The 26636-nt window shown below is 34.9% G+C and overlaps 1 protein-coding gene across 3 annotated transcripts in view; it reads right to left on the reverse strand.

Moving 5' to 3' along the window:
• The window catches only part of LOC107221015 (F-actin-uncapping protein LRRC16A), a 95956-nt gene that overhangs the window by 774 nt on the left and 68546 nt on the right, over positions 1 to 26636 (reverse strand). Inside the window, exons 17-24 of one of the 3 annotated variants that reach the window (XM_015659852.2) lie at positions 25650 to 25737; positions 24187 to 24390; positions 22410 to 22430; positions 20671 to 20812; positions 19333 to 19582; positions 15236 to 16137; positions 14373 to 14612; positions 6359 to 6423 (exon numbers count right to left, since the gene is read on the reverse strand). In XM_015659852.2, coding sequence (XP_015515338.2) covers positions 6359 to 6423; positions 14373 to 14612; positions 15236 to 16137; positions 19333 to 19582; positions 20671 to 20812; positions 22410 to 22430; positions 24187 to 24390; positions 25650 to 25737 — 1912 coding nt within the window. Of the gene's footprint in view, positions 1 to 6358; positions 6424 to 11795; positions 12144 to 14372; positions 14613 to 15235; positions 16138 to 19332; positions 19583 to 20670; positions 20813 to 22409; positions 22431 to 24186; positions 24391 to 25649; positions 25738 to 26636 lie in introns of those variants that run through there. The other 2 variants (XM_046732492.1, XM_046732493.1) reach the window with 2 other exon arrangements.

Genomic DNA, 26636 nt, shown 5'->3' on the forward strand with positions numbered 1-26636 from the left:
TTATCTCAAAGCGATGTCAAAGGTCAAATTTTATTTACCTTGACGACGTCGAATATCATTTGTTTTGACAATGTTTGGGATAGCTGTGGTGGACTTGGCGGGATCACGGTTTTACATAGAGGTCTGGAAACTCGTAGGGTGGGGAGTGATACAAATAGTGTGACCACCGGTGACAAAGCGTAGTGCTCATTTCCGCCACTAAGAGCAGTGCAACCTTGAGGTAAGCCAATCAAGTTAGAATGGGAAGAGCTCGCTTTGAAGGTTATTTGCAAACTAAACTAGTAGCCAAACGGAGAACTGATAGTTCGGGTCGCATTAATTATGACAATCCCCACCACTTAAAAATATAGCCGAGTTCAGCCGACCACAGACCAGCTACGATACTCAACCTGGGAGTCGATTATGTAATTTTACCTTTCACATTTCCTACCAATCCAGCATTCTGATTGGTTGACTAAACTTTGCAAATCAATTAGAATACTTAAAAGGTGGGAAGTGTGGAAACTGAAATAACATGTCCCCCCCCGAACATCAGCCCCGATTGCTTGAATAAGGTACACGCATCGTTCCACATACGGAGAAACTTACAGTATATGGGGGTTTAGGGAAAAAAAAAAAAACTTGTCCGGCAGACAACACACTTTTTTGTGTGGCTTGTAATCTTTCGTTCATAAATTTGTAGCAAATTTTAACCATTTCTATCTTATGTAATTCAAAAATTCATCATTTGAATTCGTTATTGAAATGTAAAATATGTGGATAGTTAAAACTCGAAAGAAATTATATTTTTGTTACTGGTGCGAGTAATGATAGCCGAAGTTTCTACGATTTACTCAGAAGGTGGATTTCCGTCAGTTTCTCAATTTGGCGAAAAAAAGTTCTAACAATGTTCAGTAAGTTCTAGAAAGTTTTTAGAAATATCTATGTTACGTGCCGCGTACCGCCACACGTCTTCCCTATCTATTGTGCCTACTTGCTAACTCTCTCACATTTCTTATGGTAATGTTATTGTTTGTATCCAGCCTCACGCCACTCATTATCGGCCTTACTCAGCTAATTCCATTCGCGTGTGCTCTAGATTCTCGCGTCCATCCTGCACTCTTAATTTACTCGTATTCCGACTTTCGTCGACTACTCTTCTTACCTTTCACCAAAACGTGACTCAAGACACACGCCTGATCTTTTATTCATTTTTAATTGTAAACAATAAACCATTCAATATCCTGAAACTAAAACTACATTCGTCGAACAGTATCATTCAATGAGTATCCTGCAAGAGCCCTCACCGAACCCAGAGCATACCAAATTATAACCATCCTTCATGTGTATCGATACTTTAACCGGGAAAGAACCCAAATAAATTCAATTATTTGTAACAGATGTAGCTTCTCAGTAAGTAAAAAATTAATTTCGGTAGATTTATGGTACACCAAGATTATTTCTTGGAATTATAGAAAAAATTTTAAAATTCTAGTTTTACTTAAAATATTTTTACGCAACTAAGCTCAGATTTTTTCAGGTACATTTGAGAAAAATCTATTTCAACTCTTCTCTAAACTTAATTTTATACAACACGGTACCGTTAAAAAAGGGGCAGAAATACTTGAAAACGGATTTATTTAGATTCAATCGTGGAGCTGATGGTCCGAGCTTAAAAAAAACGTAGAAAATATGATCAAATTTATGCAGCTTCATTTCCGCGTATATGTTGAGAATCCTCAGTCAGCCAGCAAGATTCTGGGATACGTGGCTGTGGTCACCTAGTACAAAATAATAACGAATCGGAAGAGGTAACCGAAACGTGTTTATAAGGGACCACCAACATCGATGCCAGTCGTCAAGATTATATGGGTTGAGATTAACGGAAAATATGATTTTTACTCGTATGATGGACCGTAACCTTCCACATTTCTTAGAGACGTCATCATTCAAGATAATGAGGAATCAGGTAAATAATAATAATAATAATAATTTTATCGACGTGATATTCTAAAAACTATAGCTTAAATTATATTTTGGAATAATCATCTTTTCGTATATGATGAAGAAAACAATGACGAGACGGAGATCGCTGACAGTGATGACAACTCTGATTGTGGAGATGAGAATTTAAATTAATAAATGAATATGCTATACTCTTCAAGTTATTTATATTGACTGTTATTACTAATATCGCCCGATACATCAAAACCACTTGATCCTGCTTCTCACAGTATTAAATTACTTTAGATGAAACGCTGCTCGATCGCGAGCACATTCCACCTGCAGCGCTGTCATGTCGCCTGCATGCATGCTACCCGGTGCGCAACTTACTTTCGCGGATCATTGAAGTGCTGACGGACCAGGGGCGTAACTAGTCTGGGACAATCGAGGCGATGCCCCGGAGTCCCCAAGGCACAGGGTAAAAAATATTTCACTTGGATAATCATACGAAACACATGTTTACATCGTCCCGATAAATTTATGGAATTAAAGGAGTTATATAAAATAACGATTAGATTTCTGTTTCTTTCATTATCCTTCTAATTTCCATAACCTTATTAGGTATAAAATTCTGTTTCTAATATTTTCCATTTCTAATGCTCACATCAATTTAATATAGTAATTGTATCAATAGTTACATCAATTGTTTCGTCAAAAATGTAAAATATCTTTTTTCGATAAATGGTAATTTTAGTTTACAGTGAATAGAATGCACAAATCGAATATCTTACTTTTTTATTGGAAACAAATTTATGAAGGGTGGGAGGGGAAGTTCCAGAAAAATATATTACATTATTTACCCAGGAGGCCCAATTTGCATCCTTGCTCCCAGGCCCCTTAATGCCTAGCTACGCCACTGTGACTGACTGATTGTGAGCCCTGTCTCGGAATCAGACCGACTGACTAGTGGATTCGTGTTCCTGATGTTTCGATATACTATTCTACTAATTTTCAACCTTTCCTAGAATTTTGTACGGCACCGATCACTTTTACATATTCACCAGATGACCACGGCCAGATGTCTCAGAATATCGCAGACTAACTGCGGATTCTAATCGTACACAGCGAGATTAACCCATTAACGCCCGAAATGACATTTTTCATATAGTCATGTTTGACCGATTGCCAACGCTAGGACAATGGGATTTTAATAAAAATTAGTACTTGGCTATTTTCAAGGGTGCTCTTTCAGAATATCGAGGTTAGAAGCCATGAAAATTAGATTTTCTATGAAAAATTTGCAATTAAAAAAAAAAAAACAGCGAAATTTCGGTGTAGTTATTTTGAAAAACTATTTACATAGAACCTTTATAATACTCAAATCAGACTCTTTTCTGCAAAAATCGTGGAATTTTTATCTGTACTTTAAAAACCTATTGGTTAAGAATTTTTTTTTTTTATCAATTGTTTGCAAAATAGCGGCTCGAAAAGGGTGAAATTTTACGTAAAAATCAAATAATGGTTCCTTGCTTGATTTCTCGAGCTAATTGTTATATCTTGGCTTCAACTTTGAATATAACCTTGATTCAGTGTTTAAATTTCGAAAATTATGGAAATTTTGAAAATTAAAAATGGCGGATTCAAGACGGCGGATGAAATCATTGGAAAAAGGTTATTTGGCGCAAAAACTTTGATCCTAGGGTTTTCAGGGTCGCTGATTACGAATCTGACGTCAGTTTTGAAAAACTATCAAAATTACATGATTCTGCCCAAAAATATGTGACGAAAATATGTGATTATCTACCGAATATATTATGTAAAGTGCAAATAAGTGAAAAAAAAAATTCACATCCATATATATGTCAGTAACAATAATAATGTATCCACAATTTAAAATTTCTGAAAATTGACTTCAGATTCGTAATTACAATCAGAGATCCCCAAACCCTAAAGAGCAAGTTTTTGTGCAGAATTATATAATGTCTATTTTTGTCCGCCATATTTGATTAATTCTTATGAGTTTCCTATACCTAAACTCATATTTGTAATTAGAAACCCCTAAAACCCCTGAGATAAAATTTGTGGGCAGGATCGTGTAATTTTGATTTTTTGTCCGCCATATTGAATTCGCCATTTTGTAGTCTTTCAAAACTGACGTCAGATTCGTAATCAGCGACCCCAAAAACTCTGGGATCATGGTTCTTGCGCCAAATAACGTTTTTTCAATGATTTCATCCGCCGTCTTGAATCCGCCATTTTTAATTTTCAAAATTTTCATAATTTTCGAAATTCAAACACTGAATCAAGGTTATATCCAAAGTTGAACCCAAGATATAACAATTAGCTCGATAAATCAAGCAAGAAACCATTATTTGATTTTTACGTAAAATTTCACCCTTTTCGAGTCGCTATTTTGCAAACAATTGATAAAAAAAAAAATTCTTAACCAATAGGTTTTTAAAGTACAGATAAAAATTCCACGATTTTTGCAGAAAAGAGTCTGATTTGAGTATTATAAAGGTTCTATATGGATAGTTTTTCAAAATAACTACACCGAAATTTCGCTGTTTTTATTTTTTTAATTGTAAATTTTCCATAGAAAATCTAATTTTCATGGCTTCTAACCTCGATATTCTGAAAGGGTACCCTTGAAATAGTCGGGTACCAATTTTTATTAAAATCCCATTGTCCTAGCGTTGTTGGCAATCGGTCAAACATGACTCTATGAAAAATGTCATTTCGGGCGTTAATGGGTTAAGCTGCGTGCATGTTTTCAGATTCGATCAATTTTTTTGCGGCTCGTAGCCACTAACTCCTGGACTAATTTTCAATAGAGAACGAAGTTTCGGAAGAATATGAGTTTGCTCCAGAAGTTCTATAGAAATTTTCTAATTCCACAGACGTTATCTGATCGACCGTAGTAGCGTATTACGTAGCGTCCGCGATTGTGGATCGGGAGGACTCGAGTTAAAATCCCCAGTGTGCAGATGAGGATCTGAGCTCCAGCTCGCAAAAACTGTAAGATGAGTCACATCGTTCAAGCGCCAAATCGACAAGCTGAGGTTGGAACTTGGACTGGCTACACCTGTGCTAAGAAGGCTACAGACCAGGAGACCAAACTCCTATCCAAGCCCGTAGTTTGAGGTAGGCTAATATATGGCAGCCGCTTGGCGGCGCTGCTAAGCGTAGAATACTTGCGCAATCCGATAGTGCGCATCTCTACATTCACCTGTTTTAAGGTAGGGAGAGAGAATCGAATTATTTTGATTTGATTGCGCAGTATTACATTGTGCCAATATTCTCATCGACATATAGTTATTCATAAGCTTACTATTATTATTTGGCGGAACCCTAACCAAACTTTTTGATACTCATACACAGATAACCTTACGTGCAATGTCACTCATTTGTCTATGAATAACTGACAGCGCCACGTAGTGACCAATAGTGGCAAAAAAAAATTTGGACAATAACGCGGCTACCCCCACCACTCAAATTTCAGTTCGTTGCAAGACCTGTATGTAAGACCGTGCCATACACACGCCTACCCCCACCACCCGAATTCAGTCTCCTGGTCTTTAGTCTTTTTGACCTGCACAAGGTTTTTTATAGATTTCTGTGTCTCTTGTGAGCAACCACATAATAGAAGTTATTAATCCATCCCCTTCCTTGCCCCGCACAATCCTAACGGCTCACAGGGACATAACTGCACTATCGGGCATGGTGGGTGTTGGTGATTATTGTTACTGTTATTACAATAATTCGCAGTTTTCTCGAAATAATACATCATTCTTTTAATCTTTTCAGAACAGTCTAAAACGTAATTCTTGAGAATTTTCGAAAAAAAAGTTATCAAAAATATCAGCAATAAATGACCCCGATACTCATAGCGATTATACGAACAGGTTGAAAATTTAGACATGTTAAAACGTAAACTGTACACGTGAGGATAGTGATTCTGAAACGGTTAATTTTTTAGACAACTCGGTTACATTGGCAATGCAGATTCGGCCCCACTGATTATTCGGCTTGTGCTGATTAGAAGTCCCGAAAATCGACACAAGCGCTGCAATACTTGTTATGTGAGTGATAGCCTATCAGAAACTGATTTAATCACATGGTTCTGTCACTTTAACCAATGACATACACAGTGAACCACGTGATTCATTAGTTTCATTGAGGCTATTGAAGCGCTGGTGTCGATTTCATGTGCTTCTAATCGATTCAGATCAAGGACGCTAGTCAGTCAACCAATTAGTATAGAGATCAGTGTTCAGCCCGTAGCGACTGGTCGGCCAACGTAACCAACTTGTCCAAATTAGGTGTTTCAGAATTACTATCTCCATGTGTACACTAAATTAGTTTCAGCAAACATACAGCTGTGTAATATACATGAAAATTAATGTTAATATAAATAAACTGAAACGAAAAATACCTGAACATCTTGTTGGTCAACTGAACGTCGAAGCACTGATCGCCATGCAGCAGGCACTAAATGTTCTAAAAGCATATTTACAAAAAAAAACTAATGAATATGCGAAGTTTATCATGCAAATATGCGAAATTGTATCATAAAAATTACAAAAAATATGAATGTATTCAATTTGTAATATTAGAGTAAAACGAACTATACGTATATATTCATATTCATGTTTAAAAAATCAATTGTAATAACCAGATTTTACTATCAATAGCGTAATTAAAAAGAAATTTTTCTCATCATTTTACAAACTGAGATGCTACTCATTTCAATATATTAGCAAGATGCGTGCAAGCATTTAAAATCTTGAACGATTTTTCAATCTATAGTAGGTATGTTGCAAGAATCTACTGTGTTGCATATCAGTGAGGAATATAAAGAAAATAAACATTGTGCGTAATTGAATAATAATTTTGAGGTACATGGGCTGACCCAACCATTGACTTTTTGCATATTCTTGGTAAATTTTTAGAATATTTCGTATGTTTCAATGTATGAGTTATTACAATTGTGAGTATGATGTGAATACAATTGTAGACTTACACGGAAATCACGCGAGGTGTCCCCTTCGCATTTTAATAAACTTTGCAGGATCCGTGGATTAAAATATTAGACACACAACGCATGTAGGTTTGCTTTACTTTTTTTTTTTTTGCTGGTCCCATTCCTCAGAGGTAAAATTCAGTTTCAAAAAGATGCAGTAATTTGGTTTTTCGATTATAGCTCACAAATGGTGCAAGGTAAGAAGTTTCTATGGCAAAATCATTGCACATTTTGCGTACTTTACTTCTAATATGAGAACTATGCATATTTTAAAAAATTGCTGATTATTTATTCAAAAAATTAGTATTTTAAAACATATCTGGGCGTGTTTTCATTCGTTTCGAGTGTTGACTTTGTAGGTATCTAGAGTATGGAGAAGCTGCCATGTTGTGGTTTTCGGTTTTACCGGTATGTGACGATTCAGGGCTGGAAGCTACGATCAAGTTTTTAGCTAGGGTTGCTGCATAAATGTGTAATGCATTTTATGATATTTGCCTAGATATTTCGTATCCCTATGGAGAATCGCATTCCAGTTGAATATTTGTAAATAAAAATCCTAAGATGGGAAAGAGCTCTTTCAAAAAGGACAAGTATTTTATTGTTTGAGCATAATTTTTGGAGAGGGTGGGATGAAAATGAAGTATTGATTGCAAAATTATTTGTTTTTTCGCGTATATGTATTATATATTTGCGATGAAGAAACTTGAAAACATACAGTAATTTAAACGTTACATATGTCCTTCAAAAGTAAATTTTAAAATGCATATCTACCAATGTTTCGGATCGATAAAAACTTCTGTTAGTAAAAAAATGTAAACTCTGAATAATGACAAAAGTTTTCGATAATGTTGTGGTAACCTTGGTCAACATAGGGGGGTATCAGGGTGCCGATATTTTTTTTTAGTACTAACCAAATAGAACAAAATTAAATACATACTAGGCCTCCGTTATTTTAGTTGTTTTGGAATTTTTTCGATTGCATCCAAAAAATATGTTTATATTACAGAAAATTAATCTCCTGCGATCATAGAATTTTTCGGTTAATACTAACACGTGCCAGGAGGCGATTGAAATTTTGAATGTAAAATACATTAAAATTTTCGAAGTTTTTCAATTATTTCTTTTCTATAAATTAATATGAATTGCAAAAATCAATTTGATACCTGAGAACAATGTTTGCATTTCCAACTAAATGTAGGAACAGAATAATGTGGAATGAGCGCACGTATTCCGTAGATAACGACACTCAATGGAACTGTAAAAGTTATGGTTTTGTGAAATGAAAGAGTTTTGAGATTCAACGTATTTTTTTTCTTTTGTTTCTATTTTCAAGAAAAATAATTATTTATTTATTTACAAAATATATGTGGGGCATTCCACGCCAATTCGACCTGGGTTTTACCCTTGACCTCTCAGATTTGACGTGCGATTTTTTCTATGATTGTTCTCACTTTGAAAGGTACTCTGCTTTTTCTTTTCTTTTCGACTCAATTTGAATTTTCTACAATTTTTAGAAACGATTTTATAGATCTGTTACGGAGTGGTTGAGGGTGGTCACGATGAGCGGCTATCGATGACCGCATCCACACCCAGCCGTAATGTTATTACGGCCTATTTCAGGTTCGTAACCCGTCGACTACACGCACGTACGAAGAATCAGAGGAAGTGGGAGGAAGTTACATTGAGGAGATGAATGTTTGTGTGGACGATTGACTTATTCTTAAAGACATGGAGAGTGCAACGAAACGTAAGGAAGGAATAAGGGAGAGAGTTCTTTTTGGTGTTGTCAGAATGAATGAGGACTTGAGAGCGAGTCTATGGGGAGAAGGAGTGTGAAGTACTGGCTAGCTGCAGTGCAGGGGCAGGGGGAGGGGGAGCATTCTGCAGACGCGTTATGGGAACAGAGACAACGAAGTAATAAGAAGAGGATACGGGGTATAAGGTAGCAGTAGGAATGTGGGAAAAGAATCTAAGGTCTGGAGGACGTAACAGATCGACCAAAATTAAAAATTTTTTAAGTTCTGAAAAATCCTGCGTCAAAAATCAAAATTTTTAAGCTAGGAGCCGGAGTGGGCCGATTTATTCTTCGTATTGTTTTTAAGCTTTTTTCGAAAAAAACGTTATAAAAATTAGAAGCGAAAGGTATTTTACTATGGATGGTTGCTGAAACAATTTTATATGTCACATGGGATTTTTGAGAATTTTTTCACATTTTTCGGAACAATTTTACCCTTTGCAATTTTTTTTTTATTGGCAAAATAAAGAAAAACTCTTACGAAAAATCTAGATTTTCAAGAAAAATATTTACTTCTATATATATATACTAAGGGGTGCTTCGTCCCTCTCCGCGCTTCGCGCGCCAACCCCCATAGCCGTTCGGGCAAGTTCGGGTCAGTTCGGAATAGGTTAGGTTAAGTTCGGTATGTGTAGTGTGTAGGTTAGGTTCGGGTATTTCCGGATAGATTCGGGCAAGTTCGGGTAACTTCGACTAAGTTTGAGATTCTTGACACGGCAGCGGCGGCGGAGGCGGCGATATCTTTATATAATATAGAACGATATATAAGTATAGTACGCGAACAATTTAATGATTTTACTGCATACTAAACCCTTTTGTCTAACGTGTACCGTTCATGAACTATAACTGAAAAATCAAAAGAAACAAATTTTTCAATAAATTTCACCCCATAGAAATCAATTTCCGCGTAAAAAAAAAAACATATGTGGAATGTTTTGAACTACTTCAGAACTCTAAAATATTTAATCAAAATCGGAGGACACTTCGCAAGGTGTCCTTGTAAGTGCCAAAAAGTGTTAGATCAAAAAGCAACATCGTCGGCAGCAGAAAAAAAATGAGAAATTTCTCTTTCACCATACGTTACATCTATTAATTGCGAAATTAATCAGTAAAGATGAATAAACGGAGTTATACAGTAAGTGTTTGAAACAACACAGGTAAAGCTTGAAAAAAAAATAATGAGGTAAAATAAGTAAAAAACTACATGCATACTTTGACGAGTAAAACTCTATACGTGTAATTCTCGATCAAGTCAAAAGGGTACAAAATTTCGAACTTTAGACGTCACTCAAAGATGATTTTGAGGTCAATTTTTTCCAAGATAATTTCAAAAATTTCAGAGCATTTCAGAGAGAGCCCCAGTCTAGGGAGGGATAAATTGTTCTTGATGTGTTTAAAAATTTTTTAATGCGGACCTTCTGAAATTACACAGAGTAATGCATACCGAATTTCTAAATGTGTCGGTTATTTTGATTTTCATCGGTTTTGACTATCACTTTCATTCATGGCGTTGCATTGGGTAAAAAAAATAACAAATGAATAAATTTAATTAACACAACTTTGGAATAATTTTGTTACTTTTCAATGTTCTTCAAATTTAGTGCCACCAATTACAATTATACCCGTTATAAAAAAAATAACTGGAAAATACGTGGAAATTCGGTAAGTCATAGTCAATTCTAATTCAGAAGGTCTTGAATAAGAAATTGATAATAAGTCGAAAAAATTTCGTTTCATTGTGGATCAGGGTTTCAAACTTTCATCTAATCTATGAAAACGCGAAAAGTTTTCAAAATCGAAGATGGAATATTATGGGAACCTCGAATTTTGCGTTAATGGTGTATGTTCGAAATATTTGCTACCAAAAACTTGATGTGAAGTCAAACATTTCACGTTTTGGCGATTTTTTCGTAGAGCAAGCTGTTCGTCAGAAAAAAGCTTCGAGACGCGTGAAATGATTGTTTGAAATTTTTTAAAAATCAGTGACTAAAGCGAAGAAAAAAAAATGGTTTCTGGTCAAACATTAGCAATTTTCAAATATATGTTTGATTCAAACATTATAAATTTCATTTCTAAAACTTAACTACATATTGCTTTTGAAATGAGTAATTAAAAAAAATGTTATTTCTCATCACTTTCGTGATTTATACCAAGAGAAATAGTAAAAGTTACCAGACTGACCAGACTAACTGCGCATGCATATTATATGATAGTTCAAATCTGTTGGTCGTCGAGAATATGTTGCGGGAATATTTGCGTTTGCAAGGCAGAGAAGCCAATATAATCAAAACAGGGCATGAGCTGCCAAACTTTACTGCGCCAGCCCCCTGTTACTCTGAGTTGAAATTGTACCAGATATTGACGGCGGCCACCAAACGGCGCCAGCTATGCAGTGGACCGGCATTGTTCAAAGGCATATGGCAAAAACGGGAATATTCATTAATGTTAGTGATTAAACAATCATCTCGCCATTTCTTTTTAACAGTTTAATAAAAATATTTGCAAAGTCAAATGCGTCGGTTTGCAAAAATAATTATGACTAACACTGAGCAGTAGAAAGAAAGTTTAAAAGAGAAGGAAGCTGCGAATCTAGTAAAAACTTGGAAATTTGTCAATTGAGAAATATTTATTTATCTATTTATGTGGTAATAATATTTATCATGTTTGTGTGAAAAGAAAGGACTTTAATAATTCATTTGCATGTGAACAAAAAATTTATGAAATATATACGTATATTACAGTTAAAAATTTCAATACTTTCGAATATCTATGCTTTCTATACCCGAAACGTTACTGCACAACTTTTGGATTATTTTATCAATATTACCTGTCCCGTTTTTAAAACGCACTCAAAATACAACAATTAATATTTAATATCAATATTCAATCAACATTCAAGAATTTATAGCTCACACAATTTTAGTACTTTTATTTATTCAATATTTAACGATTTTATACACAGCAATGTGGTGAAATTTAGTGCAAACGAATATTATAATTTTTATATTATTTATGAAATTCCATTGATTGGTATTTCCAGCATTATTGTGGTACTTCTGTCTCATATCACTTGAATAATTATAATTTGGGGTTTCTGAGAATGTATTTAAACACATATCTCAAAACAGTACCATTTCGCCATTTTCACCAGTACTTATTGCATTCAACAATACCAAAAATCTTAAGTTTCTATTGTATAAGCAGATGTGCAAGATTATTTTTGTCATGAAGAAAAAAATTAGCATTTATACCATATTTTAACCATGCATTTCAAAGATTTCAGGCCCCACTGCGTAGCTGGCGCTGTCTGGTGACTACCGTCAACTCTCCGGACACTTTTATCGTATGGACTGAATAGGCGGTAACATGTAGATTGCCAACCCTGAAGGAAATTCTTTTGATCTAAAAATATTAGAGTCCGTTCAAAGAGAAAAGAAAAGTTGATCTCTTATTAAGAAATATTATTGTTTAAGTCGGAATCTGAAGAAAATTTAAAAACCTTTGACGAAATCACAAGACTGATGGCGAAATCATTAAAAATGGTCTGTGAAATTGAAACAATAAACTAAAAATCAACCAATTGTGAGCTTCTTGAGATAATATGTACGAATTAGAAAACGTCTGCAATTTTCAAACGCACTTATTCGACAAGTTATTGGTCTTAAATGTTATATATAAAAACGTATTATGTAAGTAAAAGTTCCTAATATCTTTATACTTATAATTCAGTTTGTATGATATAAATCTGTCCGTCTTATCTCGTTCGGTAATTATCATTATATGTTTCTGGGAAAATTGTCCATGTTATGAAACGAAAAAATTAAATGTATTATTTATTCCTGTACTGATTGAGTTTCAATACCGTCAAACATCACTCTTGAATATGAGAAATACGAAGAATTATTATGGAGCTGTCTAAATAAGGAATTAGAAGAATTGTTTTGGCGCTATTCAAAGAAATATTCGTCTGATAGGTTGGCAAAGCTGGTAACAGGGAGCTGCTTCCGCGTCAGTGGCGAATTGAGGTTATGTTGTTGTGATGATGTGTAGTAATCACTAGATGGTCACTGAGTCGTCACTCAGTTAAGAATAAAAGTTTGCTGAACCATGTCAAATCATTACAATTACTTGTAAATTATATGTGATTTTCTGGACCTAAGAAAAGATGCATTCTCTACATAACCTCAACATGCCGCGTTTGGCGGCTGAAGCTTGGGGTGGCCAGCCTGCAGAAGAAGGCGTCAAAGGTCGCACATGCGCAGCCAATAGATCAACTTGCTAACTGTCACTACTTCCTCTCGGTACACAGAATAATTTTTTTCAATCGCCCTAAATCTATATCAAGGAACAGGTTGAGAAACGAAGAAAAATTAAAGGCATGCTTTCTACGAAATGGCAATAGTAAGTTTGCAAAAAGAATGCAATTTCTTTGTTTCTGCGTCAAATGGAATTGGAGTGTTTTTGTTGAGAATTGAATACAAAATCGCACTGTTAAGCCCTTTTTTAAGTAGTGCAATACGTGAACTTACATATTTGGATATATCACGTCAACGTCGAAATCAATGAAATCACCTCCCATACACATACAAAGTCTTTGGGATTCAAGGGGGTAAAGAATTTGGCCGTATTAAGTTTGTTGCAAGTAGTGCCGTCAACTACACATAAAAGGCAACTTAGTTTTTGTAAAATAGAATGGTATATTTTTTCCACTGAATCTGAAAGTGCATCAAAAAGTATCGGTGTATGTATGGCCTATACTTGGTGTGTTATAGTGAATTCCAGAAAAAAACGGTTACGATGTTTCAATGAATAGGAAATAAAATAAAGAAAATTCTATTTACCCTTTATCTGATCATTGCGATCTTATATAAAATAATCTGATTCTTTTCAGTACTTGAATCCAAGGGTACTCGAGTTTTTCTATCATACCGATGAGTTACTCTTACTTTGTGAGGAACCCTATTCACACCACTTTGTTCGGCTCATATCATCTCAGCCTATCGAGTTTATGTCATATGCATACCAGTACTTATTGAAGCACAATTTGATACACTTTCGGATTCTAGGAGAAAAAATATATCATTCCGTCTAAAGAAAACCAAGTCAACACTCAGCTGTTAACACCTTCACTTGCAACAAAAGTGACATGACCAAATTCTTTTTCTTTTTTGACCCTAAAGATTTGGTCTTTAACGTTTTAGTTGTATCTTGCCTTGTCTCTAGAGCATCAGCCTGGTGATTCAAAGGTGGGTGTTTTTTTTTATATACATATGTGAATTATAAAAGTAATTATTAATTAACTCTTTTTGACTCAACCACCAATTACAAACGTACTGTGTGATTTTAGTTTTAGTACTTTTGTTACACATTGTTTACACACGTTATTTACACACGTTATTTACAATTAATTTTTAAAAACCGACTCTTTACTATAATAATTTGGAAATAATAGTCAAGTGAATTTCAGAGGTCTAAAATATGGAATCTATTCAGTTTTAGTGAGAATCACTCATACAACAATTTTCTGCAAGTAAGAGCTTGACTAGCAGTGATTCGATTTCACTATAAAATTTCAGTGAATGTGATGCATAGTATTAATTCATACAACTGGCATAATTATCACGTACTTACCTTCTTCTTTTTTGTCTGTCTGTACTTTATTCAGACTAGCCGCAAGCTCTCTTACAGATCTTTTTTCTGTACTCGTGTTGCTCAACGAACTAGCTGTGCTGCTACCAGACAGAGTTGGTGGAAGAGATGCTGGCCCACTGAGACTGCTGTCAATTGATTCATCTAATGCATCTCCCGAATCCGGTGTGTTTCCAGCTGACGTATTAGGACTAGATCCGTCGCTTAGTAAGTTGAATTCCCCTGAAACATAGTTTCAAGATATGTTACATCATGCAACATTTATGTAACATGCTTCATTTGTAGTATACCAACAGGAAACGGTGAAATTTAGCAAGGTAAGTGACCAACTGCACATGTGCAAAATAATTCAACTCTATTAATCGATGAGATCATGGATCAGCAATGTCGAGATTTACCCAGATCTTTATGACTACGATGAATTTTGAAATTAAGATAGAAAAGAAAAGAAAAAATGTACTCGAAGCAAGAAAATACGTACAATTCCCTTCCCATCTTCTCTTGTTTCTCTGATAACAGAGGAAATATGAAAAAAGATCGAGTACGAGTAAAGTATAATAATGAAATCTTTCCAAAAGCGAATTGACTAGCAGCATAAGTAAACGTTAATCGACAGTAATATAGTACGAGTAAATAACGATAAGCAACAGCAACATGGCAGTAACGAAATGGAACATTAGTTTAATTAAAATGCATCAGAATATCAGAAGTACGTAAACAAATTATGAGGAACTTGATTTCACAATATACCATCGTTACAAGCGTGAAATTTATGAGACAAATCAATTAATTAACGATTTTTTACTCGATAGCTGCGACATATCCTATGTAAAACCATGTTTTACCTGATTTTCTGTCAGTTGCCATGCTCCATGGTCTCGGTTTTGGGGCTGTCGGTGGAGCTGGTTTCATTTTGATCTGATATCCACATTTTGCGAGATCGCCAGTAGATGAACCTTCACCTCTATTAATTGGCCTGAGAATAGGAGACTTTGATATTTCAGCATCTAAACTTTTTGGCCCACTGCCGTTTGTCGGACTCCGCAAGTCAAACCCAGTTGAACGCAACTTTACCGAAGATATACACGGACTGACTGGTTTAACATCAACTGTTATTCGCTTGTTGATATTTTTCTTTCCGTCGACTTCGATAACGTTCGATGTTGCAGATGCAGTTGTAACATTCTTTATTGCATCTTTTTGGGCTGATGTGCCAACGTTACTCAAAGGTAAATTTCGTTTCCCATTTTCAGACATGGGATCTTTTGAAACATGCAGAACATTGTTGATGCTTCTTTTAACATTGTCAATAAATCCTTCTTTAAAGCTACCCGTTGTTCCCGAGTGTATTATGCTGTTCGTTTCATCTTTTGTACAGCCCGAATTGGCTATTGGCAAAGTACTCCTTTTTGAAATGTCGACCAAACCGTCTTTGATGCTCTCGCTACTAATATCTTTTTTTATCCCATCTGTTTCGTGACTTTGTGCACTCTCTGTTGTGTTTCGCCGAGCAAGAGGAGACGAAGTCAGCGGCGAATCCCCTTGAGATCTTCGACCAATCAGTGGAGAAAATTTCTCCAAATTGTCGGTAGATCTTGATCTTGGCGTTGGTTCAAGCAAAGTCTTGAGCATTGGAGAACTTCGGCCTTGCTTCTTATCACCATCAACTTTGATATCAGATGCTACGCCTTTGTGGCTTGTTAAAGAAAGGTTGGGACTTCCATCGGTTGGAAATGTGTGTAACGAACTGGAATCAGCATAAAGTTATACATTATTAGCCTAATGCATCATGTTTCAGACAGAAAATGTCAGTTCTGGAATGTGATGAACCATACATGAAGAAAGTCGCTGACCTTCAAGATAATTAAGGATGACCAGACTCCACTGTCTGAAACATATCTACCTGTTTTTTACACCAGAGATGGTGGACACAATCCAAACATCCCTATTGTGTACCGAAAATGATTCTGAGCAAATTCGAACACAAGTTAACCTGTTAACTTTTAATCATTGTGGACGGTTAACCCCTGGCGGATTCCGTCCCACTGAAATTGTATTGATGTTACATTGAGATTTCACTTCAATTACACTTATAATAAAATAAAATAAAAATGGTGAGTCTTGAACTCGGGCCACCAGCGTGATAGTTACCAACCTTACCCACTACACCACGCTTGCTTGCTCGCTAGATCATGAATGTCAAAGGTATATGTAGTGCAAAAGGGAATCTCCCGAAAATGTTTTCTAGAGGTAAGGCCTTTTGAACAAAATACCGTTAGCCTAGTACTCGGAAAGGTCCCCCTTCAATATACCTCAGACTGCCAAACCGCCTTTTTAGTCAATTTCGTAAGTATGGGATCTATAATTTGGAGATAGCCAGTGGATAAAATTAGTGATATTTTAGTGATACCAGACTGGATTTTCCGACTGTAATTTATATAAAACCGCAGTGGAAAAATTTTACAACTACACCAAATAATTCAGTGGAATTTAAGTGATTTACTGGAATATCATTCTAATATCACTGATTTCAGAATCCACTAAAAAAAAAAAACACTCTAATAACACGGTGGGACCATTTCCACCAGGGACCCGTCCTGACTAGCTAACCAGCTAGGGTCTATTTAACCAGGTTAATCATCCTAATCAATAAAACCGGTTGAATTGTACAACCTTAATATCAACCACCAATATCGGATAGATAACAACAGAATTTAATTATTGTGAACATTCTGATTATAAACCCTGTCCTCAAATTTTGTATATACCAGCTTGTGTTATTTGAATTTTCTCAGCATCATTACTTATTTTTTAAGTTTTGCAAACTTTTCATCTAGCCGGTAGAGCCCGTTCATCTTTGACCCGGAAATGCCCAGTGTTGTAAAGTACCTAGGTACATTGTTTAGTACCCATACTTGTACCTAGGTACTTTTCTCAGCAAGTACCTGGTACTTCTACCTATATGTTATCGTTCTATATTATATAAGAACTAGGGGGGCCTCGCCCTCCTGCGCGCTTCACACGCCAACCCCCATTTTAGGGTTTGGTTAGGAGCGAGGCGGAAAGGCGGTAAGAGGTCAGATTTCTATTATTCATCCCTATACCTACAAAAATCTGACCTCTTACCGCCTTCCCTCCCCTCTCCCAACTAAATCCAAAAATGGAGGTTGGCGCGCAAAGCGCGCAGGGTGGCGAAGCCCTCCTAGTATACATATATATATACAATGTAAGATACTATATTTATTTTTTAAAATCTGGACATGTGATACCTCACTAACTACTAACACTAACATTTTGAACTGAATTGCACAGAGAAAGACACAACTACATTATGACGGTAACCCTCTCCGGTGGCGTTGAAGGCATCGGAGCACGTTCCAACTATATTAGGGTCTGCTCAGTGCTCGAGAGCTGCGGAGGAGATCGACGCGATGCCTGCAGTGTTTTATTAACGTCGTTCATATGAAAAATTGCATACGGATCGAAATTTTTTTTCACGTTTTGTGCATATCTTTTCATTTTCAATTGTAAGTATTACTGTATGAACGAGAAAAGTTTAGTTCGTAACGTAATACAGTAGAGCGTCGATTATCCGAATGTCAGTTATCTGAAACGTCAATTATCCGATAAGTCATGTTAAATATGCTAAAAAATGAGTTTGACCGACAGTTTGTCTCGCACGTCGGAATTTTTGTTAACATTGGATCAAAGACTGCTGTCGTGGATAGATACATTAATAAATTTGAACAAACTTCATATAAAATTTCTTGACCTCTGATAAATAAAACTAACACATGCGTAGGTACATCACCCACTTACCGTATTGTTCTGAATATCAGTCGAGGTTTTAGGTAACTGATTCCACTCTCAAAATCCGTACTAGACACTCAAGTGAAGTTAGCCTGCAACCTTAGAATTCTTTGGAAATTCTTGCGCCAAATAATTGCTCTTGATTACTCCCCAATTTTGATTATTGGCTCTCACTGTTTTTGAGAAAATCGGACAAAAGAAAAATGCATTTTCGGGAGCTGCTAGGCGTTCCGTAGATTTTGCTAAACCGCAGAATTTCCAAAGAATTTGCGTACAAAGTAATTGCTCCTAATAATTCTGTAAGTTTTGCTAAGTGCTCCCGCACGGTTTATGAGAGATTAATTGTGAGCAATTCAAAAGCAACTAAAAGCAAATATTATTTTTTAGAATATGTTAGAATAACCGTCAGTTTGTTCCGAAATCTTGTTTGAATTTGGCGCCATTTTACTGGGGATCCAGTGTCTGACACGTTTTTTTAGATTTACTTGAAAACCGTGCGGAAGAAATTAACAAAATTTATAAAGCAATTAGAGTTAATTAAGGAGAAATTATTTAGTGCATGAATTTTTGAGAAATTCTGCAATTTTGCAAAATCCACAAAAGACCTAGCAGCTCCCGGAAATATATTTTAATTTTTGTTCCGATTTTTTTGAAACCGTGTGAGAGTAAATAATAAAAGTTGGGAAGCAATTAACAACAATTTTCTGGCACTCGAAATTTGAAGAAATCCGAAGGTCGCAGACTTATTTGTGAAGCCGATTCAAATTTTTTTTAAGATATTTGCTTTAGCAACTAACAAACTTGGTTATCAACCAGCTGTTATAAATTTTGACCAACAAAACCGCGAAGCTTGAAATCTCGAACTTTAATTTTTAGACTGCTTTCAGTCTGAAGTATAAATAAATTGTTCAAAAGTTCAATATTATATATAAATACGCTCAAATGAATAATAAATATGCTTGGTAACAAATGAATACACCTTGTCATAATAGCTAATTTTTTGTATAAAATTTGGTGAATATTCGGTTGATTAAAGAAATCACTAAAATAAAGTAATAGAATTGGAGGTCAATTGATGTTTAGACTAATACGGTATATTCTCTAACTTCATTGCAGGCATACTTCTGTTTACCTGTCATCACTTGTTGGAGATACTAGAGGTGTTGTGGGTGTTGTTGGTCTGAAGAATGTATCGAGCCCTTCGCCAATAGCCAAGCCGTCAGCGAGTTGATCAGGCCGTAACATTGGTCTTGTCGGAGCCCTAGTTTTAGTCCTTCTGGGTCTGGACTTGACTAAATGTTGCAACTGTTGTCCCACTGTATTTGGCAGCTCAGAAACGGAGTCCAATGACTCTGTTAAAGAGTGTTCGTTTTCCGATATCGCTAAAATAAATGCGAAGGTTAATGCTTTTCGATTATTGAGGTTTCATTATGACATTAGTTTACTGATTCAAGGTAAGATTCCAGAATTAATAACGCTATGCAGTTGAGCGATTAATAATATTTCAACTCTTGTCACTTTTGTTCAAATTTGAAGAAATAATTTATTGGAACAACTGAATTGTATACGCTGAGTATACAACAGCACTGCTCTGTTATTCGAGAGGCGACCTAGAAATGAACAAATTAACTTGACCAATGCTTTTAAACAGACGCAAATACATTTCTCTAAGGGCAATAGTGAGCAGCATTATGGCTGACTGTTTTAACAAGTTCTAATTATAAAACCTTTTCTCAAATTCTTGATACCTAATTATCTTAAGACGACTGCAGATGCATAATAATGGTTACTAATCCATTCCCACCCTTGACAACGCACAACCCCAACGACTCATGGGGGCAAACCCTCGATAGTGTAACGGATATTGGTGACGATTATTATTATTATTAGTATACATAATTTTCAGCGTGTCTTATTCGGATTTGTTCAGAATCATTTTTATTGTGTAGCACAAATATTGTTTCACTCGTGTTTACAATCATTGAAACAAATACCGCTGCTGGAGACTTTTTAAAGGGTTTATTTTTCTCTTATTCCGGTTTTTTTTCAGACTAAAAACTCGGTCCAAATTTTTTTGCAGAACTTATTGAAGCTTGAAGAATATATTGCATTTTAGTTCACCATATAGGATCTGTCATTTTGTGTCATGTATTTCTAATGGCCAGTTTGTATTTAGCTTTCACCTTTTTTTTAACGATCGCGTATCTTCATAAATAATTAGTTGGGAAAGCAGTCTTCAACTAAAAGGAAATTGTGATTTGTTAAATTGAAAATACGATGTCTCTCAATTTGCTCTGGATGTTAGCGGTAAGTTGAAAATTTGGTGGCAACATTGAGGAGAACAACTTTGAACTGTTTTATTATGGATAAAAAAATCCGGGTACCAATATCATAATTATCTTTGTGTGATAATGTTTTTGTGGTAAGTTATTACTATGCAGGCTTGTGCATTTATAAATAATTGACTTACCTTCAGCCTGACTTTTTGGCAGTGATGGTAACAAATCTGGTATATCATCAGCCGACAAGCCTTCTATAGAATCCACGACCGACTTTGGCCTGAGTTTGCGCCCGTGCAAGCTTTTTCGTTTATTGGATAAGTGTGGAGTTGCCTATGGGAGAAGACAGTACACGTCAAAATGCTGTTATTACATATTTGCAATCCATGTTGCAACTACTACTACAAAAACACAATAATTATAGACCTCGTACACCGAGGGAACGACGCAGTTTTGCGCAGGTTCGAGTTACTTGGGTTTCAAAGGTTTGAAAAAAGCATATTATCTCTAATCTTTTTTCAATACATCAAAAGAATTATTTTATTCAAACTTTAAGAATACGAACGAACAGTATTTGAACGATATTTCAATGAATTATCATGCTAGAGTTTTGAAAATTCAGTCATTGAGAACTGGTTTTTGGAGACTCGATATCCTTGCGGTAAACACGATTTTTCAGAAACTAATGCAGCTTATTGAAATTTGGCATACTTGTTTTAGATAGGATTGACTAGTGATCGAACAAAGGATTTTTTGTCCTTCGATCAAAACTTATTTTACAAGGCAATGCATGGTGTAGATTGTACTGAAAACTGTGCTTTTTTGCATACAACTCTGCCAAAACTTCAAAAATCTAAATTTTTTTCAAAATCCTTCTTTCAATCACTAGTCAATCCTATCTAGAAGAAGTGTGCGAATTTTAAATAAGATTGGTGCAACAGTTTCTGAGAGATCGGGTCCACCGCGAGGATACTGGATCTCCAAAAACCAGTTCTCAACGGCTGAATTTTCAAAATTTTAGGATGACAATTTGATGAAATATCGTTAAAATACTGTTTCTTCATATGCTTACAGTTTGCATAAAATAATTCTTCTATTATATTGAATATTAATTGGAGAAAATATGGTTTTTTAACCTTCGAAACCCACGTAATCCCTTAAATGGAACTGGTAAAATAATTTGGTAGCACGGTAGTTATATCGTGAGTATATTTTTTTGAAATGGCATCTTAGATTTATACGCAGACCCCCCCCCCCCCCCCCCCCCGATATCTCTAGCTGAATTGGCCAGCTGCAAGTCCCGTTTAGTAACTAACATATTGTTAAACGAGTGTTTCATTAAGTGGCGTATAACCAAACCGGATGAAATAAGGCCAAGCGTTGAGAAGTTCTCTGTATTAGTAGATTATAGAAACGCATTCTGAACTCACAAGCAACATTAGTTTGATGTCCAATTAGGAAAAAAGATTTAAAGAGGCGAAAACGTCTCCCAAATATGAGCACCCAATGGGATGGATTCTCAGTTTCGGATAGAAGCGCTTTATGTGATTGGTTTCATTCAAATACATCAAGCGCATCAAGAAACCAACCCGTTGGGTCCTCATTTTTGGGGGTCGATTTGACCCTTTTTACCGTTTTTTCACCAATAAAGAACAAAAACCTGCCTTTTATTTCTCAATGTTATATGACGTACATGAGTTGCAACGAACTTGCAAGGGGACACCAAACTGGTGTTCCTTATCAGATGTATCGGATATATACATAGACATAACTTCTAAGGTATTTTTTCAATACTTCGCATAATTTCGTTTCTAAGCACACGAACGTGACATGGAATTCCGATTGTCAAATTTTCTTTTAATAGATTTTGCTTTTGAAATTGATTCAGCTTTGTTTTTCAAAATAAAACATCTACATGCTATATACTTACCAGATTCAGGTATTCCAACTTCTGGCAAGTGATAGAAAAGCAAACGTTCAATATATTATTATGAATACATGAAGAAATGTTCAAATAATAAAGTAGACTATTTTTTCTCAGAAACAATGTATCATTGATAGATATTAAGTCGAAATCAATTGATTGTTTTTATTCACTACTTGGTGAAGAAAATTCTCCAAAATTTTTCATATATATATATTTTTATTTCCTCAGAAATATGCCATATTTTCGCACAGTTTAGAGGAAACCTTTGCATGATTTTTTTGGAAAAGTTTTAATTATACTGACAATGTCGCAGATATATAAAAAAATTCTTGAGAATTTCTAGAAAAAAGTCAATTTTTTCGGAACTTCATTTTCGATTGAAAATCTAAAAAACTTCGAGAGTTTAAGTTTTTGAATATATGTAACTAATCGTAAGTAGAGTCCGAGGTGAAAGTGTAATGAATTGCTGGGAACAGCTCAAATTCGTTCCAAACTTGTATTCTACTGGAAAACTTCGAATTATCGTCTTTTTGACTGTTAGCGACAGAGTCGAGTTCAGGTGAAAATTGGACAAATTTCTCGAGGAGACTCATATTTTTGTTCAAAACTTCATTTTGTATTATCAATTTGAAAAGATGTGAGGTCTGACGTTTCTGTGTATTTTCTGACAGAACTGTGTTATGAAAACTAGGATTGATTTCTGAGTGAAATTAGAAGATTTTTAGGAAACGGTTGGAATAAATTTTACTGGAATACAGCCGAAAAAATATCGCAATATTTGTATCAGAATATGTTAATAAAATCATAACTATGAAAATTTTTCAAACATTCTCGAGAAATATCAAGGTTTTTCTGTAAGTCTGTCGAAAGTGTTTCCTGCACAGAAATTAAAAGGATTTATAAGGGAAGAGCAGTAGAAAATGATCATTTTATTGTTTCATTGTGGCCAGACTAATGGACGAAACAGAATAAAATAAAATGCATTCGAGAGCTATAACTTTTCGCTTCAAAAACAAAAAAAAAATTAATATTCCGTTATCTTAAAAATTAACTCTTGTACGTCCCGTCGCGTCGGCACAAGTCTAACTCTGCAGAAAACAGTTGGAAAAACGGTATCCGCGTTTATAAACCAACCAAATATCCGAATTGCAAAAACCAAGAGTTTTTAGAATATTCAGCATATCCTCTAAACACCTGTGGAAATTTGGTTTAGCTGCGTTTTTTTTCATCAGATTTTGTGTTTTTTTTTTTTTAGATTTTCGGAATTGTTTTTATAAATTTCTCAAAAACAAAAGTCAAATCAAAAACCCGGCTCATATACAAACAATTCTAAAATGTCTTGGTATTTGTATTTTGGGTATTCCGTTTGTTTACACGCGTGAGTACTGTTTTCGTCAATCGAAATTTTTTTTTTTTATTTGGTTTCAAAGTGTAAATTCGTAGCTTTCGAATGCATTTTGTTTCATTCTATTCTGTCCATTAGTCTAGTCACGATGAAACAATAAAATGATCATTTTCTATTACTCTTACTTTAGAAATCCGCTTAAGATGTTTCTACAAAATTCCTAGAAATCATAAACATTTGACATAGATTTTTCAGAAAAAATATCAAAAATTCACGTTTCAAGTAAATTTGTGGAATTGCCTTAGAGTTTCCGAAACTTATTTCTAAACATTTTAAACATTGATAAATCAAATTTTTTATCAAAATCATATTATTTTCGTCTACACTGCATTCGTTATTCATATTCCAATTTCTTGCCATTCTAAAATATCATACCATTGGCGATTGGTCACTCGACTGTTGACTAATGGTGTCGGTGAACGAGAGACTAGCAGCACCGTCTTCTTCAGAGTCTAAGCTAGTTCTACCAGCAGGTTTTATCAAAACTCCTCCCATGCTACTGACCCCAGTGCTTACGGATCCGCTTGATCTTAGCACATCTGGTGTGCTGCTTCTGGTTCGGCAGCCGGCATCGCCAATCTGCAAGACAGAAATTCGTATCGAATTAAACTAGCATCATATGCAATAAAATGATTGAAAATAGAAATTCGAATAAATTTTTGATGATTGTTCAGAATGTATTGCAATCCAGGAGATCTATCTATACACAACTTCAGGTAGTTTTATAATTGATCAGAAATTTTATATTTAATATAATTAAGTAAACTATTAATTCGTTATGAAAAATTGAATATAACTTCGTTGAAAAAAGATTGGAAGTTTTTCTTCTAAGATTCGGTATTGCAGGATCATTTAGGAACCTGACTAAAGAGTTACAGAGTATTGGAAAGACTTCATTGGTTTGGATTCAGATTCGAATCAGGTTGTATGAGGATGAAGATAGTCTATGTATTTTATGGACGAGCACTCTGATTACATTACAAATTGGGAAGTCTATAATATTTTCCTGCGAACTGGGGTGATGAACGTGAGCATATTTCATTAAAGAATTATACTATTTCAATAAAACTTTTTAATTTTCCACTTCTCTGCTTTCAGAAAATCATAAGAGATGGGAAGTTATTGCAATGACACCGAAAATAAAAAGTGGAGTTTAAGTAATCTCCACGATTTAAAGTCTGTACAATGATCTTTGTCGATTTTCAGATGGGTGTGTATGTGATTAATTTATTTGTTTCACAATATCTCGATAATGAATGAACGGAATTTTATGATTTTGAACTTAATTCAGAACGGATTAAATTTCGAATGCGATAGGTCCAGTAGATTTGAGTTGTTCAAATAACAAAATAAATCTTTTTCAAAGTTAATCTCTCGTGAACGAATCAACAGATTTTGATGACTTTGGTCTCAATCAATTCGTCTTAACTTAAGGTTGATTTGATTTTGGACTGGATAGGTACACTAGTTTTGGGATTTATTTGAATAACAAAAAAAAATCAGTTACGGAAAATCAATCATTCTACACCAGATGCTTAAACGGATATCATACTCAATTGATGAAGAAAAACCAATTTAAAGTCTTGCTCAGATATGCCATAATAAGCGGCAGCTTTTGTCTATTTAATTTTTATCGATACTTGTTGATGGAATATTTAAATTTCTACAAGTTGAATTATGCTTGATAGTGATTGTGGAAATCTGTAATTGTACCCATTAGGCCTTTCATTTTTGCTGTGAAATTCTCGTCATGTATCAACATCTACATAAATTTTTGATACGCTGATAGATCACTTGACAATAACTTATAAACTGTTATTTAGATTCAATTTACTTACCAGTGTCTTGTAACTTCGAGACAATGATTCAATCACTTCATCGGTGATTCTGTCTGATACGTGAGCTGCCACAGCCAAGTTTAGTTCACTGTTACAATAAAAGTTTTATTATAAGATTTGTGTAAGTTTTAATATAATTTTATTATATCGAACTGCCCTGCATTTTATACAAAGTGTTTCAATCTTGGCAAGATTACCAATTTCAACAATATTCAGAAATTTTACTCAGCTAAATAATTGCAAAAACTAATTCACAACAATAGGTTTCGATGTACATGACACAATAGCTATTCAACTAGGAAAAAAGAAAGTATAAATCTATTCCGAGAACAGTAAAAACGCTATCGAACATTGCGATTTCCATGCTCAAGCATCACTTAAATTTCAGCGATGTTACTTTGACTTTGTTCAAAAATAATTTCTGAATAAATTCAATTCGGTATAATCAATTAGAAGATTATCATTTCTATTGCAAAACTTGCTTACTTTGACTTTTATTAAAGACTACGCAATACAGCCAGCGTAATTTCACACGCAATGCTGGACTAAACTATATAAAAACTTCTTTACTCCATACAAAAATGATACCAAGAAACTTATTCCTGCAATAAGTGGTGGTGAATACTAGTCTCTCTATCTAATAAAAAAGTTTCAAACAAATGAACGTAGAAAAAGATTATAATAACAATAGTAAAAACAATATTATAATAACAATAGTATACGCATGAAGTTGGCGGTGGGGTGAGACCCCGAAAACAAAACAAAAAGCATCTAGGAAACCCTTTGACAGCTGTCATCGGCTGTTTATGACAGTCTTTGACAAATATCTTTATAGGTATCTGTTTCTGACGCGCAAAAAATGAACATGCAAACGAAAATTATCAAGATGATTCCCGACGGGAATTGTCTTTTTCGCGCGTTGGCGTATTGTGTATACGGCACTCAAGATCGACACGCAGAGGTGAGACTGAGTATCGTTTCAAATAT

This window comes from Neodiprion lecontei, chromosome 2 (genome assembly GCF_021901455.1).
Source record: "Neodiprion lecontei isolate iyNeoLeco1 chromosome 2, iyNeoLeco1.1, whole genome shotgun sequence".
Classification (NCBI taxonomy): Eukaryota; Metazoa; Arthropoda; class Insecta; order Hymenoptera; family Diprionidae; genus Neodiprion; species Neodiprion lecontei.